This window comes from Equus przewalskii, chromosome 2 (assembly GCF_037783145.1).
Source record: "Equus przewalskii isolate Varuska chromosome 2, EquPr2, whole genome shotgun sequence".
NCBI lineage: Eukaryota > Metazoa > Chordata > Mammalia > Perissodactyla > Equidae > Equus > Equus przewalskii.
The window spans coordinates 88,334,072-88,352,477 of NC_091832.1; the positions used below are offsets into that span (position 1 = coordinate 88,334,072).

The following is an 18,406-nucleotide window of genomic DNA, read 5'->3' on the forward strand; positions in this document are numbered from 1 at the left end:
ACCCAACACTGTTTAAGAATTTGTCTGCAAACTGGAGCATAGCCAAAAGCTGCAAACACCAGCGATGTCTATAAGTGATCCAACAGATATCAGAGCTAAGCAAGCAGTTCAACGGGGCTCTCACTGGACTATGACTTTGTTGGTGTGCTCAGAAGTGAGTTGACTCAGGACCACCTCACAAAAGAACATGGACAGAGCTTCTTAACCCAAATTTCAGTGTTTGTATGTACAATAAGAAATGGATGGCTGTCAAAGGGGTGGACATTCAAGTCCACTGGTCAATGTGTTAGGCTGAACAATGGCCCCCGAAGAAGTCCATGTCCTAATCCCAAGAATTCGTTATGTTACTTTACATGGAAAAAGGACCTTGCAGATGGGATTAAATTAAGGATCTTGAGGTGGAGAGATTATCCTGGATTATCCCGATTGGGCCCGATGTAATCACAAAGATCCTTATAAGAGAGAGGCAGCAGGATCAGTGAGAAAAAGAAAATGTGATGATGGAACCAGAGGATGGAGTGATGCATTTTAAAGATAGAGTAAGGGACCATGGGGCAAGGAATGCAGGCAGCCTCTAGAAGCTAGAAAAAGCAAGGAAATGCATTCTCTCCTGAAGCTTCCAGAAGGAATCTAGATCTCCCAGCACCTTGAGTTTAGACTTCTGACTTCTAGAACTGTAAGAGAACAAATTGTGTTGTTTTAAGCCACCAAATTTATGGTAATTTGTCATAGCAATAATAGAAAACGAATACAATAAGTATTGTTACCAGGTGGGGAAATCTGTATAAGAAGCCAATTTATAATTATAAGGTTGAGAGAAAAGTGTGGAATCTGAACAAAAAGATGACCTCCCAGTGTCAGAAAGCACATACAGCCTTCTCTGCTACACTCACAATCTCTACAAGAGCACTGCCTATCGGAGGCGAGGCCAAAGATGCTCAACCTAACCCTTCATCCATGGGCTCCTCTTTTCCAGCTGCATGTCCTTTTCCTAATTCTTCAATCCCAATTTTAGTAATCCTGTGAACTAATTTTAGTGCAAAGTAAAAAGTGACCACGGCAAGAGATGCCAGATGAAAGATTAAGGGAATCTAGAAGAGCAGAGACTGCTTCCAGCTAGAGGAGCTCAAAGAAGAAAGTACCATATGTGCTGTCTGGTTGGGTATGTGGAACTCGAAGATGGAGAAATGAAGGGCAACAGCATTTCAGATGGAGGGAACAACTTGGGAAAAGTTATAAATGAAGAGATGCAAAGGGCACGGATAGAAATTGTGCAGAAACGCCGTGGGTCAACTCCTTTACTCAATAAGACTGAGAACTAGCTTCATGCTTCGTGTTTATGAAGAATCACTTGTTCATTAATTTATTCATTCCAAAGTATTTACTGAGCCCCTACCACATGCCAGGAACTGTGCAAGGCAGTGGGTAGACAGCAGCGAAAAATACAGAACTATCATATTACTAAGGGGGAACCACTGTTCTGGAGTTTTCCCAGAGACTGTATAAGGATACAAGTAAATTTTCAGCAATTGCAGCTCAGGTTTAACTTTAGGAAGAACTTTTTGGTAAAATTCTAGGTATCAAAATATACTACAGAGAGAGATTATATGATTTTTTTTGAAACACTTTTAAGAAGAGAATATGCAATATAATATTACTAAAATTGTTCTCATATAAGCCTTGCCTAAGGACAGGTAATAGACAAAACTCCTTCTAGATTCACAGAAGCATGAACTCTTAGAAACAGAAGGGGACCTAGAGATCATGTGGTTCAGCCTCCTCATTGTTGAGGCCAAACACACTAAGCGGCTTTTCCAAAGTCACCCAGCCGGTTAAAGCTCAGATTCCTGCCCCTGACTCCTCGGCTCTTTGCACTCCACTATGCCACTTTGGTGGGATGGTTCTGGGATGTATTTACCAGCAAGAAATAGCCAAGCCTTCACAGAGAAATCTTCTCTTTCTTTTAAGGTCACTCTATACACTGGCATAGTGTTTTTGTTAGCAGGAAGCTACTTTCATGTTGAAAACCAGCAGGAAACCACCAGTCACCCCAGTTTGACCCCATCATTAGATAAAAGGGTTGCAGCCTTTTCAAGTGTGTGTAAAGCTGTGCTATTCCATGATGCAGTAACTCCACAGGTACCATTTGGCAAGCAAACCTTTTCAAGAACATGTTTATATATACACAGCAGCCAAAAAGGAGTCTGGAGAAGTTGCCAGACCTTTAATGGTGGCTCTCTCCACAGAGGTGAACTACAGAGTTTTGTCGTGGGCCCTGATCCCCTTTAAATTCTATAGGCTCTGTATCATTGTCTCATTTTATGTGCGTACCTGCCGACTAAGTGCACATAACTGAACAAAGAATCCAGCTACTCATCAGCGGACTTTGAAGAAAGAGATGCAAACAACTTTCTACTTTACAAGTGAACAAATATCCGAAATAAAGGGGGCTTGTGCATTTTGCCAGTCATTTCATAGACTGAACAAAATTCCATGAGGAAATGAAAACCGCCCATAATGAAAGGGAGAACCATGTGCCAATATAAGTAGCCTACCCAAGAAAACACTTTAAGAATGCTTGAATTTTCAGAAAAATTAAAATGGAATTAAATTAACAGTTGTTTTATGAAATAGTGAGTATTTATAGTATTTTTTGTTTATGAAATAGTCAGAATAGTAAATAAACATTATAAAACAGTGAAAGGAGAATTTTTTGCTTACTTATAAAGTAGCAAATTGCTTGCTTCTCAGAATTGGAGTTAAGTGGTAGGAAATTGAAATGATAGTTCATGTGGCGGCACATAAAAGACAGAAAGAGGATAAAGAATGTAAACGGCTTCCTTGGCCACCACTGCTTTCTTCATTAGTCCTGTGCGTATCCCGGTAATCCACTTTGGCTACGCATTTCTCCCTATTTGACTCTGTTGTTTATACTTCAAGTAATAAACTTACATCTGAAAATCATGGCAGTCACTGAGACAATAGAATGACTCATCAAATTCCAGTTGTGAAAGCCAGAAACACCAGAAATGAATTTTGATGGTGCCACAGCATTCTATGAACAAGCAAGTCATTATGTGAACAACAAAGGTAGGAAGATAAGATGAACTGGGCTAACCTGTCAGAGTAGCTATATGCAGGAATATACAAAAATAAATAGAAGTCCTAATACCTATTTCTTGAAGAAATCTTTTCTCCTTGAGCTCCTGCCATATGCCCACTTACTATTTACTTTAAAACCTTAGTAGTTTTAAAACTTCCCATGTTCAGAACAGAGAAATTTCAAAAATCTCCAATGCCAAAAGTTAAAAAAATTTCTTTAAAAATAGAGCAAAGGAGGGAAGAAAATTAACACAAAATTCAGTATATGATCCAGTTGTTAACTTCCAATATTGTTTGAAATGGTTTTAGTAGATTCTTAACAAGTAATTAATTCATTCAAGAAACATTCATGGTGGCCTACTGTGCACTTAGCTCAGAATCACAAAGTCAAGTAGGGTCTTTCTCCTGCCTTCTATCACATCTGACTTGATATTTTGTGTGTGTGTGTGAGGAAGATTGGCCCTGAGCTAACAACTGTTGCCAATCTTCCTTTTTTTGCTTGAGGAAGATTGTTGCTGAGCTAACATCTATGCCAATCTTCCTCTATTTTATTTGGGACGCTGCCAGAGCATGGCTTGAGAAGCCATGCTATGTCCATGCCTGGGATCTGAACCTGTGAACCCTGGGCCACTGAAGTGAAGCACGTGGACTTAACCACTATGCCACCGGGCCGGCACCTGACTTGATCTTTAATTAGATTATTCTCAAACTCATGGTGGCTTTTTAATGGTAAAAAAAAGCATGTACCGAAGTAACAGAGGAAGATTCTTAGTTTGGTGTAAAGAATCTTAATTGCTGCATAAATTTCTGAGCAAGCCACTGTTAATAATTGTGGATCCAAGGAACTTTCATTCAGATTCTATAACATTTATAGAGGATCGAGCGCTTTGCTAAGCTTAAAAATACCAGCATCCTCTGAAAGACAAACAACGTATGATTTCACTCGTATGTGGAAGATAAAGAAACCCATGGATTGGAGAACAGATTAGCGGTTATCAGAGGGGAAGGGGGGTGGGGGAGGGCAAAAGAGGTAACAGAGAACATGTATATATATGGTGACGGATAAAAACATAGACTATTGGTGGTGAGCATGATGCAATCTATACAGAAAATGATATGTAATAACGTATACTTGAAATTACACAATGTTATAAGCCAATATGACCTCAATAAAAACAATTAAATAAATAAATAAAGAATACCAGCATGTTCTGGTTAATATGTCCTCTCCTTAAAGGAGACTCTACATGGGCTGCAACTTTATCAGCAGGAAGTCGTTTGATGAGCATGGGATTCTAACAACGCCTTGAGGCCAACAGAACCACCTCTATCTCGGGCAAATAACGGCCATGGGTCCTGGATCCTCAAGGTCCATGGCCAGAATATCCTTTCTCTTAACATGGCTGAAAACGGGCAGCCCATTTTTTTTTCTTTTTGCTGCTTTATCTTTCTAGCTTCCATGCAGTGTGAACTTCAGCTAAGACAGTTGGTTGTACTAGCAGTGTGACCACACTAACCTAGCCCCACCCTCCTGAAGCTGCATGGTCACATTCCATTAAGCCCAAGTTTGACTTTCCTGAGTGATGCCCTAAAAAATCTCCATCCTTGTGGTCAGAATTAATGATATTATAGACTGGGTGTTACTTCTGGAAAATACTACAGTACCACCTCCTGCCCTTTCAAGCATCCGGCAGGGGCGCTCATTGAGCAGCTGTCCTTGAATGACTTCTTCGGGTACTACTTCTGCTTTAGTCTCTAAAGATATTCACAGATTTTGCCGTTCATGATGCTAATGGTTCCTTTAAATGGTACCATTTTATTTTGGCCTTGAGGAAACAACCATCAGGATTACCAGCGCACCTACCACATGATTATAATATTTTAAAATACTGATGTGAAACAATTATTCCCCTAATTCAGTCTTGAAGCACTAATCATCTAACAACTTCTAGTATGCAGTGTATCTTGGACAGTAGTTTAGTTGTATTTCAGTCAGGAATAAAAACACACGTCTTTCGAATTGACTATTTGAGAAAATATTGGGGAAAGTGCACACTCATTTTCCAGGGTTAGGATTTTGTGTGTGATTTGCCACAGTCTGGGCACTTGTTAAATATCAGTGATGCTTCCTTTGTTCAGAAGTGTCAAGTCCATCATCTTGTAGCTAAAGCATGTTTTCATTTAGGCCAAGGGGTGACACAATTTCCAGAAACCTAAAGATGTACCCAAGCAGCTCAAGAGAAAACTTTTCTTTTCCGGTTAGAACTGGAATGAAATGTTTTGTTCTGTTTAGCTGGACTCTGGGAAGTGTTCTGCTTCCTTACACAGAGATTGACTATGCCATTGTCAAATGAGTCACCTGCAGGAATATCTTTGGAAAGGCCACTACCATAGAGTAATGCTGAGGAAAGAAATTGTACAGGCGCAGAGGCAACCCCACAACCCAAGACCCTGGCCCCACACTGCCACAGAAACCATTATAAAAAACATCATCTCCGTGAGGGCAGAGGCACAGAATGCGGCCAATAAACGTCAGCTGGATGGACGCCTGGCAGACTTCATGTGCATTCACCGGTCTTTGGACCATAGCTTCCGCTGGCCCTGTACCGGGGCAAAATGAAGCTGAGGACACTTGTTACTTAGCAAAATGTGTCTGTTCTATGCATAAACGCTTTATAGCAGATCCCTGCTTACCTACTGAACAAATTTCTTTCGGTTTTTAGTATGTGCTCTGAAAACTCTTGAAATCTCCCACAAAAAAGAATTGATGTCCAGTCTCACAGAGGGCTGTTCGTTTTGTCCTGAGGCAATAGGATTTGCATAACATGCAGGAAATTCATCTAGAAAGATTGCCAGCTAAATTAGTATCTTTGTAATTAAATGGGCATCTGACAGAATGATGACAGATTTTAAAAACGTTGTAAAGAAAAATTGCACACGAAGTGTCATTTTGGTGGAATCAGCACATCCAGCTTTCTTAAAAACGTGGTTATACTGTGGATATGGACCAAGATAAACTTCAACATGCAAATGTTTTTAAAACTTGAAAGATGTATTGCTCTGCCATAAAATCCAGGAAAGCGTTCAGAACAAAGAGTATCACTACGCTTTGTAGGGCTAGTTGTATTATCGTACAACTGCTACAGGCTTTAAAAGTAGAAAAATTTTCATTTCAGTTCTTTTTTTAAACTTGGGTGCTAGAGTTCATTTTATGCAGCTTAAAGTTTCATAGGATGTATTTTGATTGTTTTGCCACTGATTGCCACTATTTCTCACACATATCTTTCTGGATATGCTTGCTGCATGTGACATTGTGACCACTTGTTCTTCTCAATATTCTCTACTTTCTTGATTTTTCTGGTTCCACTCGTGTCTCTCCATCATTCCTTTTGTGTGTGCATGTGTGCGTGCGTGTCTCTTTTCTGGGCTCCTTCCCCTCTGCCAGTCTCCCTAAGGTTTGACGCCCCTTGCTGCAATTCTCTTTATTCATTCAGGTTGTATGAGCGTACCATCCAAAATGGGATCAACCTCACTTGTGTGCCTAGGACGCCCAGATCTTATCTCCAGCACTGACCTGATTCTTGAACTCCAGATTCATACATTAAAGCCTTTCTAGACCTATCTACTGGGGTGTCCCACAAGCAACTCAAATTCAACATATTTATAACCAAACTCACATCTTTCCCTCTCTTACCTCCAGTCAAGACTATTTCTCCTCCTGTGCTCCTAACTGAGTTAATGACAGTGCCACTGCCACACCTGCAGGGCATCTTAGAAGCCACCTCCATCCAATCACTGGATGCTGCTCAGGATACTTGGCACATTCACCTCTTCTCCATCCCTAATACTAGTGCACAGTTCCAACCATCCTCATGTCTCACCTGGATATAACTGCAATAGCTTTCTAATTGGTAGCCCCAACTCTTCCTTAAATCTGTGGCTTAGACTGAAGTTGGACAGATGTACAGAAAACAAAAAACCAACCACCTTTCCACTGCTTAAAAATCAGTCCCCACATTCTACAGAGTCAAAAAGTATAGTCCTCTCCATTTAAAATGGATCTAAGTTTCTGCAGTATCTGGCTTCTACCTTCCTCTCTAAACTCACTCCCAACATTCTCCTACTCTCTCCTTACACATTACTAAGAAAGAAATGCTTCTATTCCTTCCCAAACACTAGGCTTTTTCATGCTTAAGTGGCTTTTTTTCATACTAGCCCATCTGCTTGGAACATTCTTCCCACCTTTCTCGTTGGTCAATTCTCATTCATTCCCTCAGATCTAGCACAGCAGTATTTCTCGCAGAACTCCTTCTGAGCCTTGAGGTTGGTTCCTTCTTTTGTCGTATCACTCAGGGTTTACTAATTGAAATTGGTGTGGCAGCCCTGTTATACCAAAACACCTCAATGACAAGAATGCACATCTCTTTACATCCCCAGTGACTAGCACAGTGCTCAGTGCACAGAGGATGCTCAGTCGATGTTTGTTTGACTGAACTAAAAAGAAACTGAATTTGACTTCAAAAACCTGATATTAAAGAACTAATATTGATTCAGGCATTCATTACCTCTTTCTTTTCTAATAATTCAGAAACTGTTAAAACAGCTGTTCTAGAGTTTTTGTAGAGATTAAGCTTACTGGTTTGTTTCTAGAACCTATTTTCTCTTTTGAGGCAACTGAAAAAACATTTTCCTATCTTCCATCTTTTGGCATCTATCCTGTTCTGGGTGGTTTCTCAAGTTTACCAAAAGTGTTTCTGTTACTTCACCTGCAAGTCCTTTTTGGATCTTGGTATGAGATGTCTTTGAATCTAGACATTGAACTCATTTTTTTTTTCGAGCAAGATTAGCCCTGAGCTAACTACTGCCAGTCCTCCTCTTTTTGCTGAGGAAGACTGGCTCAGAGCTAACATCCGTGCCAGCCTTCCTCTACTTTATATATGGGATGCCTACCACAGCATGGCATACCATGTGGTGCCATGTCCACACCCAGGATCCGAACCTGCGAACCTTGGGCTGCCAAAGCAGAACATGCGCACTTAACCGCTGTGCCACCAGGCGAGCCCCTGAACTCATTGTAAGTGATGGTCATATCTCTTGAGAGCTTCACTTCCCACCTTGTTATATTTCTTTTCCTGATTTATGCTTAAAGAACATTTTCTTTTAAAGGAGATAAAAACACATCTATGGCTGGTGGAATCCATTTAACGTAAGTATAATGTGGTCAGAACATCATACTGTCAGAATTGCCCACCCGTCAGAATCATTGCCAATATCTCCGTTTTTTAGACAGAGCTAGACTAAAGACGGCTAGGAGATACCGCTGTGCTGCACAGAGGAGCTGTTTTCTCTATTTCAACAAACCTCTTGATGCTCAATACACAGAGCATCTCAGAAGAATTTCATGATTTTTCTTCTGAGTGTCGTTGTCCTCCTCTTACATCTTATGTCTTACTGTATTCAGAGAGGCTTGATTCTTACCTTTTTTCTCTGAACAGTGGCATAACTGACCCAAATATTTTTTATCTTTATCACCTCTCTCCCTTCCCCAATACCACACAAAATAATTTCTCTGCTAAAAAATTAGATCACTTTGTCCCAACTTTAAAAAAGAACCTTTGTAATAAGTTCAAAATATATCAGAAGTGAGTTAAAACTATCCTTTCGACAAATTCTTGAGTACCGATAACACACCAGCCTCTGTGTCACTAAAGGCACAAAGACATGTGGGAATATGGTCCCTGACCATGAGAAGTTGGTAAGGCTCTGATAAAAACACAGAAGAGTGTGTTGGAATAGTAGCTTTAACATTTTAACTTTTCAAAAAGGTACTAAATCAAGCGGGGGGCTTCTAAGGAGACTGGAAAGTATAATGTGTGTCACCTATAATGTGGAAGACACAGTGAACTGACGTCTGGCTCTACCTGGAAAATCTCAATGTAGGAGACAAGCTGGTTGGCTGCTTTGATGGATGCGCAAAAGAGAGAGACTGTATTAGAGTTAGGTAGTATTTTTTTTTTTTAGTTTTACATCCATTTATGAAGGAAAATGAGTTGCTGAATACATTATAATACAATACCACCAACAACAAACAAACACATAAATACAGAGATTAGATTGGTGGTTACCAGAGGGGGCGGAGGGTGGCAGGAGGGCGAAAGGGGTAATTGGCAGTGTTCCCAGGGTTTATCAAGGCAAAGGATGCAGGAGGTTTGCTGTGGACGAGATGTGAGCCATGCGTGCAAGAGAGCCGGAATACTCTTGTCTTAGGTCTTATCCAAAAGCGCCATCTAGAGGGCTGAACAATCCTCAGCAGAAGCATTGCCAAATGCTAATGGGTTGAAGAAGGATTAAGTGACCAGCCGGAATAAAGATGCATCATCCTTATCAAAGGAACTGCAGATGAGAAATACCCAACTGTGGGAATGAGAGGTCCCCAAAGAGCACACAAAAGTGCCCCTGATAAAGAGAATCCATTTTCTTCCATCTTCCAAGACCAGAGAGTGTGATCACCATGAAACTACCCATCATGAAAGGCCTTAGCTGGGGCCTGCCCAGTGGTGTACAGGTTAAGTTGGGCGTGCTCCCCTTCGGCGCCCAGGTTCACGGTTTCGGATCCAGGACACAGACTTTCCACCACCGTGAGTGGCAGCGTCCCACATACAAAATAGAGGAAGACTGGCACAGATGTTAGCTCAGGGCCAATCTTCATCACCACAAATAATGAAAGGCCTTTCCTGCTCCTCTTGCCTCTCCTCCCTCTTTCCTGTCCCAAACTTGAAAGCATCAGAAACATCCATTAGCAACAATGGGGAGGTGGAATGGAACTTCTAGGTAAGAAGAAAAGAGGGAATGACCCCCCCACCCACCTTTCTCTGTGTGCTTGCGTCCCACCTGCAGTCCACCTGAGGTGAGCTGATAGTAGGCGTGACCCATCACTGAAGTTATAGAACTATTCAAAAAGTTAGGGAAACACAGGGTAAAAAATGACTAATTTCTTGAGGGAATTATATATGACTTCAGAAAGCAAGTAACTCTTAATCAAGGTCCTAAAGAGTGAGTAAAAGTGTGTGAAACTGGTAAGCTGGGAAGGGAATTCAGCCCAGAGAACATCACCAGCAAAGATGGAGACCCATAAACACATACTGTGTTGGGCGCACAGTCAGCTGTTTGGTGCAACTGGGACACGGGGTTGGGGATGGTACCCGATGATTCTGGAAAAAATTGACTCAAGTCGGATTATGAGAGGTCTTGTATGCCATGGTGAAACTTTTAGTAAAACTTCCCTCAAGATTAAGAGATCTACCAAAATATATCCTGAGCAAATAATACTTACTAGATTTGATTTCTACCTCCCCAATTTTTAAATTTAACTCAGATACACTTCTTACTTGCCTTATGCTTGCGAAAGCGTCATCTCTCTAACGTTGGTTTTTCTTTTATATCTCAGGGACCGTTCCTCCGTAGCAAAGCTGCTTTCCGGTGTTTACATTGTTTTGCCTCCAGATTTCACAGTCCAAACAAAAACATTCATTTCCAAACCTTTTTCATGACAGTCTATCTAGAGTAACAGTTAAGCCTGTGTGAGCTTTAAATAGCCAGCTAAGTTCGTGGACTGCTGTTGAAAACGGAGAGAACTGGATATGGATAGGTATATCTACTCGGCCAATCTTAAGTTTCTCATTGGCAAACTTTTCCTCTTTTTAGAAGATGTACACTTCTCTTCCACTCGCCCCCAAAGCCTGTTGCCCAACCTGGCTTCTCTCAGTCTTCTGTTTCTAGGAAGCTCCTTCTCTGCCTCTGAGGGTGGTGTTTCTGGCATCTCAGCTCATAGGATCCCGCCTCCCCCCAGGACTGCTGTCTATTCCTGTGGTCAGCAAATGCCGTGAGAAACAGCACAGTAGCAGTCCCCAAATTCAGAACGCTGGCTGGACTGACCCTCAACACAAAGAGCAATTTTCTCCCTGGAAAAAGCCTCCTAAATTTCCCACCACCTTTTCCCAAACAATAGCTGACTTGCCTGAGTTACAGTTAGTTGGCCAATTTTCCCCAATAAGGAAATTTCTATGTGCTACAGAAACCTCTTAAAACAAAAAAATGAATAGAATTCCAACTGATTTTATCTCCCTGCACTTCCTGGAGTCAAAGTGTGGCCTGTGACTCTTTGATGTGGTTTTTGTGTGTTTTGGTTTTTTCTCCTCCAGCCTTTGGGATCCGTCAAGTCTGACGATGGTGACAAACACCCAGGCTCACACAGGGCCCGTGGGGACAGCAGGCCTGGGAGACTGAAGCATTCTCAGTCTGTCCTTTTGTTCCTCCCTAGAGCCTGCCCTGCACTTTGGGGACGCTGAGTATCACGTGGAGGAAAGCGCTGGCTCCGTGGAGGTTTGCGTCTGGAGGACAGGCACTGACCTTTCCCAAGCATCCTCCGTCGCCGTGCGCTCCAGGAGGACAGAGACAGCGTCAGCAGAAGGTGAGAGTGCCATTTTAGACATGAATCATAACATGACGTGCATATAGGGCACGGTCTAGTCTGTCAAGTGTGGCATGCCCAGTCTTGGTTGACGTTCTCTGATTTACTTTTTCCTACCTGAGCATATCAATGACTTCTGCTGTTTACAAAATAAATAGAATATGCAAACAGCAGCCTTTATGATTCATTTATTACCCACTTGCTTGTCATGGGTCCAAATTAATTTTCCAAAGGTCAGAATATTTGTAGATACTGTAAGCTGCTCATAAACAGTATTTCAGACCAAGGTGTGCCTATAATAGCTGAGCAAATCCCAACTCTGGGAGAATCCAGACACCTATCAGGCCCTGGAAGGGTAGGAGATTTTCACTTCTGACTCTTAGGCATTTTCCTTGGCTTCAAGCAGTGTGTCCTCATGTCCCACTCACTTTGCCTTTCTTGATATGGACAACAAAGGTCTGGCTTGTGGTGGGGCCAGACAGTTCTGAATCCACTTTCTCTGGTGAACCTGTCAGATGCTTTACCAGAAAAAAAAAACAGTAGGATTCAACAGGAAAATAGAGGGACATCTCCATCTACAGTGATACACACATTTTCTCATTTACCATCTGGGATTTTCAGTCTCCTGGCATATGGATGATGAGCATAGGTCAGGATTAGCATCCTATACAGCGAAGACACACAAGAATATTTTGAGATAAAAGCAAAGTGAAAACACAAATCCTGCAAATAAAACTCAGCAATCTAAAAGCCTACACTAACTGCCAAGGCCTAAAGAGAAAATTTATCAATGAAAATGTGAACCCAGAAACAGTTAAGGAAAATAAGACAGCTGGTTAGGTTTACAGCCCAGTGCTTGCTCTTGACATATTACAACATTTCAGCGAATATATTACAGCATATTGCACTGAAACCAGTGATGATCCTTACAAGTTCTTTTGTTTTCTTTTCTTCTTTCCTTTCTTTCTTTCTTTTTCTTAATTTTCAGAGAGGGTCATTTCTCACTCTTTGTGTATTAGTGGAACAAAAAGTGAATAGACCAGTTGGCTCATTGGACTTTTTTGCTTGTGGTTGGGAACAGAAATTCAAATTCATTGAGATAAACCCCCTTGCATACACATAATGACCCTACTGCTAGCTCTGAGGTAGGATGGACTAACAGAAGTAAAGTCTATGCTTGGGTGGGCTCCATGGGCTTGAACAGGAGAAAGCTGAGCTAACAGTTTAGACTTGAGAATCTACAGAATCCAGTAAATATTTGACATCTGCTCAGGTTGGTTACTTAACAATACTAATTATGCATATATATTTATAAAATATCATTATAATTTGTTACATGAGTAATAATTAAAACTTCTATATACTAAATGACTACTGTTTGCCAGAGACTGTGCTAGCATCTTTGCTGTATTATGTCTAATCTTCACAATAACCTTGTAAAATAGCAATAATCATCCTCACTTTGCAGTTAAAGAAACTGAGACTCAAAGAGGTTAAATAGTTTGTACAAGTAAGCAACGGAATCAAGATTTGAACCAAAGTACAAAAGATCCAAAAACCTTTCTCTTACTCTCCTGCCTTGGTACTTTTCACCATAATCTTGTTTTGTTTTTTCTTAATGTAATTATTTAATGGCTTTTTAAACATTTTTTAAACAATCTCAAACTTACAGAAAAGTGACAAGTATTGTAAAACACTTTTTTCCCCTGAACCATTGAGAGTAGGTTGTCAGTAAATTAAGAAGCATCTCTCTGAAAACTTAGAATGCAGTTCCTACAAAGATATATTCCTCTATATCCACAATACAAGCACAAAATTAGGAAATTAACTGGATATGTTACTATAATCTAATCCTCAAACTTCACTCAAGTTCCACCAATTGTCCCCCAAATCATTCTTTATAGCAAAAGAATCCTGTTCAGAGTCACACGTTGTATTTAGTCATCATGTCTGTTTAGTTTCTTTCAGTCTAGAAAGTTCATTTTCTTTCTTTAACTTTCATGACCTTGATATTTTTGATCAGTTTTGGTAGCGTGTAAAATGTCTCCCAGTTTGGTATCATCTGATGTTTCCTCATCATTAGATTCAGGCTATGTATCTTCAGCAGGAATATCGCAGAGATGATACTGTGTTCTCAGTGCAGTCTATCAAATGGTATACAATTTCCGTTTATTCCATTAGTGGTAGTGTTATCTTTGATCACCTGGTTAAGGTGGTATCTGCAAGTTTCTCCACTATAAAGTTACTTGTCTTGCTTTGCAATTAATAAGTATTTTGTGGAGAGATACCTTGAGACAATGTAAATATTCTGTTCCTTGATTTATTTATATATTTATTATCACTCAGGGTTTCCTATTTTATTCCATTAGTTGTAACTTGTTGCTATCATTACATTTAATGACTTTTTAAATAAGTGGCAAACAATCTATATGATCAGGTGAGCCAGCTTGCAAAATTATCAATAACCCAGAAAATGGCAGAAAACTTGATGGCTGAGTAAAACTGAGCAGAATGTTGTAAGATAACCCAGATGTCTGACAAAGATGAATGAGTAAAACCTAATCAAAATAAAATTCCTGACAGTTATCTTAATAGTTAAAAATTAAAAAGGTAAATTCTTTCCTTACAAATTGAAGTTGCCTTCAGAGAGCCTTCAGTGGATCAGGGGGATTTTTGTGGAAGTGCTTGGAAGGTGATGTCCCTGGTCTCAACAGGGAGAGCGCTGATGAGGATGGCACTTGGTCATGGATGAGTGACTATGATGGCACTTGGTAGAATATGGAGATTTCCTCTTTCTAGGGATCGAGCCCACAAAATATGATTCTGAGAGTGCTGGGCACAAAAAAAGAATGCTACAGACTTCTCATTCTTCTCTAAAGGAAAACTCATGACAGTGACTTCTACAGTCTAACTCTTGACTTTTCCTTTCCCGCTAGCTGGAATAGATTATATTGGTGTCAGCCGAAATCTGGACTTTGCTCCAGGAGTGCGCATGCAGATATTCCAAGTGACGATCCTTGATGACCCGGAAAAGCCCATCTTGGAGGGTCCAGAGAGGTTTGAATTATTTCTCCAGATGCCTATGGGTGCAGTGCTTGGAGAACCCAATAAAACCACCATTTTCATCAATGACACCATCACTGACTGTGAGCAGAGTGCTTGGAGTTCCTTTGATTGAAAGACTTTTCAGGGGAAGGAAACAGCCAAAAGATGTCTCTGAACAACAGAATGAAACTCTGTTTCTAGACGTTAGCAACTCTGGGATGTCAATGACATTATACTGTCATTTGTGTTATATATAGTCTGGTGATATGTGCAAATATAGTTTATGTTACTGTATGGATATATATAGAGAGAGAGATACAGAGAAAAGACTGAGCCCACAAAGGATTAGACCGTGCTCTTGTTTTCCTGTTTTATTTTACTTTGTTTCTAAGGCCAGTGAAACCCATTGCCATCAATTAAATCAACAGTTACGAACAAAAGGGTTGACCTCCTTTACCAATGGATGGTGGACTTGAATCTTTTTCAACTATATATATATATATTTATGTATCATCATCCTCCTTCAGTTTTTCAGGTTACTGGGATAAGAGTGCCCTAACTGAAATTTGCAGATAAGCCTAAAGCTCCTTCTTACCAAATGCTCAATTTTCCTCCACAACAAGTCTTTATCAGAGGCACTTGGGTAGGGAAATCCTTTCATCAACTCTCCCTTCTTTTACAAACTACTTTATAAAAAAGGATAGTACAAAAGAAAGTGATAAAAAAAAAAAAATACAAGTAGCAGAAGGGGGAAGAAAGAAGAGTCGAAGAGTTGTATAATCCCCAAACTGCCCAATTAGGTCTTAACTAATTTTCATGTGACAATACAAATAACCATTAGTATGCTTCAGCTAATGCTACACAAATTGGAGTTTACAAATTGTTTTGAAAACCACATCTCTGTGCCCCATCATTATCTTTTAGATACTTCTCGTGCAACCCTTTTTTAAATTTGTGTTTCAGACATGACTTAACCTATTCTCAAGCCAACATGGCACATGATCGAAGCCATTTTAAGAAGCCTTCCTCGCAAATATTGAGGAAGGGCCAAGAAGGCTCTTGACTGCCATGTGGTCTGCCTATGTGGATAGAGATGTCCTTATCTACTACCAGCCCGGGTTTTGCTTCCTTGCTAGACAACATCAGCTTCCCCAACCGGAGAGGAGATTTTTCCAAACTACTTTGTAACTCTTGCCCTCACTCTCCCTTTGTAAAGTGAGAAGCTTGGACTCCATTTGTTAAGTCCCTTCCAGTTCTGGCTAATTGCTGTCTGAGTACATATCTACCAACAGAAAATCACACTCCCTCGTCTTGCAATTTGCCCAGCTACCAGGATCAAAAATCTTGTAAACTCAATTAATTCAACAAACATTTATTGGGCTTCTCTAACACATCAGAGAGACATGAACCCTTCATAAATGTTAAAATGAGAAAAACTACCTATTGGCCAGGATAACTCTCAGATACACCCAACAGGCCCCACAGAGGCCCTGATTCAGACCCCAAATAAAGCAAACATCTTGAACTTCCCACTGAGTACCTCTGTGCCCAGGAAAAATTCACATTGTCAGGCTTGTAGAGAGAGCCATGGAGGATTTGGTTTTGAACATGAAATTAATCCCAGTCTTTCAGTGTTTTGCAGAAAATCACTCTTTCTCTTTCTTGTTCTGTCTTTTGTTAAGAAACTACATCGAGATGAATGCAGTATTTATGCATACATCTTTTGCGGGCATGACATTGCCAACAGTGCTTTCCATGAAGTCAGTCTGTTCCATTCCTAGTTTCCTCCCAGTCAGACATGCCAGGGGAGCAAAACTACATGGTTTTAGGCTTCTAGGATAAAACCTAGTGTATTCTAGATACAACCGATAGTATATTCTATAGTTGGATAGGGAAAGAGTTCTAGTGACCTAAAAGAGTGAAAAATGCCTGATTTCCTACCAAGAATGGAATCACACTCTATGAAAAATTGGGCTCATTTTAATTTCTCACATATTCTTACCCTATGTTAACATTTTTCATGGAAAAAAGGTATATACATTTTTTTCTCATTTAATACTTTTCTTAGGGATTTGGAAAGCATAATGCAGATGTACAAGGTGCCCCAAGATGTTGCTGCTACTGTGTAAACTTTAAAGGGAAAGATGTTGTATATTTTATTCCAGTACCCAGGGCCCAATTTAAGGAGCCCACTTACAGGATGAAAGAAAAAGGTAGGCAGCTAAGTTCAGTCATTTACCAGAGTGAAGACACCAGCCGTAGGTCCTCAGTGCACTGCTATACCCACCAGGGCTCAGCCCAGGTGACGACAGACTATGAGGAGCGGCCCAACACTGATGACTCCGCAATTAATTTTCTGCCAAGTAAGCATTCTAAAAATTTTTTGACACTAGGCACCACAGAGTTGCTCCTCCTAACCTATTTATAATAATGAATAATTAAAAGCAACCTAAATGCCCAATACTGGGGAAATTGTTAATTGATTTATGGGATATCCACTTGATAAAATAATATGAATTCTAGATTACCAGTGATCGTGTTGCTATTGCAACTCTTAAAAATATGTTTAGAAAAGATAACAACTTTGTGTTAGGGTAATGAGATTATTAGTCATTTTTTCCCAAACTTATTCCACTGTTATATCGGTAAATACATGTGTTCAATAGCAAGTTGTTGCTATTTATGAAATTAAGGAAATTAACCAGGTTATAATGACCTTATTCTGTTATATTATCACAACTTGTGACAGAGTTTCATGGGGTCCCTTTGGGGACATTAGCCCTGACTTTAGAAAAATGGGTCAGATACCAAGAGATATAAGCACGTCACCAAAATTAAGTGCAACAGAAGTGAAAACAAAAATAAAAGGTAAATAGAGTTCAAAAACTACATGTCACCAAGTGTGTCTCCAAATATGATAAGGTGGAAACAAGACACGGAATTTGACATGTGTAATAGGCTGAATAATGGCCCCCAAATAATTCAGATCCTAACCCCCGGAACTTGTGAGTTTAACCTTATATGGAAAAAGCATCTTTGCAGATAGGATTAAGTTGAGGATCTTGAGGGGAGAAGATCACCTCAGGTAGGCCCCAACTGTATTCACAAGTGTCCTTATAAGAAGAAGCTGATGGAGATCACACATAGAAAAGGACAAGGCGATGTGACCAGGCAAGCAGAGTTTGGAGTGACATGTTAAGAAAGGCTGGCAGCCACCAGAATCTGGCAGAGGCAAGAAGTGGATCTCCTCTAGAGCCTCTGGAGGGAGCACAGCCCTGCTGACACCTAGATTTTGTCCCAGTGATACTGGTTTCAGATTTCTGGCCCTCAGAACTGTGAAAGAGCACATTTCTGTTGTTTTAAGCCATCAGGTTTATGGTAATTTGTTATAGCAGCTACAGGAAACCAGTACCACAGGTAATTACAGATCAGCAGAGTTTGCTGATGTTGGTTGAGAAGTAAAATGAAGAAAACTAGAAAACACACTCAGAGACTCCAGACAGAGTCTGGCACTCAGTGTTCTGCTAGGAGGTAAACTTTGTACAGATTCAAGACTCTAATCTGAAGGCACAACTCAGTTTGTCTTCCAGAGGGAATCCTTGGCAAGCAGCACCAACAGATATGCCGTGTCGTGAAAGCAATGTAAATTCCAACCTGCAGCTTCAGGAAAGCTGTGTTTAGAAAGAAGCTGTATGCTGTCCAGTATCAAGAATACTAGCAATCTAAGTATTAAGAAATCTGGTGATCTCAAGACTGTAGAATAAGACTCCAAATTTGGAGCGTGACTGG

General features: G+C 40.4%; 1 protein-coding gene across 1 annotated transcript in view; it reads left to right on the forward strand.

Moving 5' to 3' along the window:
- Positions 1–15,363, forward strand: part of FREM3 (FRAS1 related extracellular matrix 3) — an 84,221-nt gene extending 68,858 nt beyond the window's left edge. Inside the window, exons 7-8 of the mRNA XM_070608961.1 lie at positions 11,423–11,572; positions 14,509–15,363. Coding sequence (XP_070465062.1) covers positions 11,423–11,572; positions 14,509–14,750 — 392 coding nt within the window. The 3' untranslated portion in view covers positions 14,751–15,363. The remainder of the gene's footprint in view (positions 1–11,422; positions 11,573–14,508) is intronic.
- Positions 15,364–18,406: the final 3,043 nt, after the last annotated feature.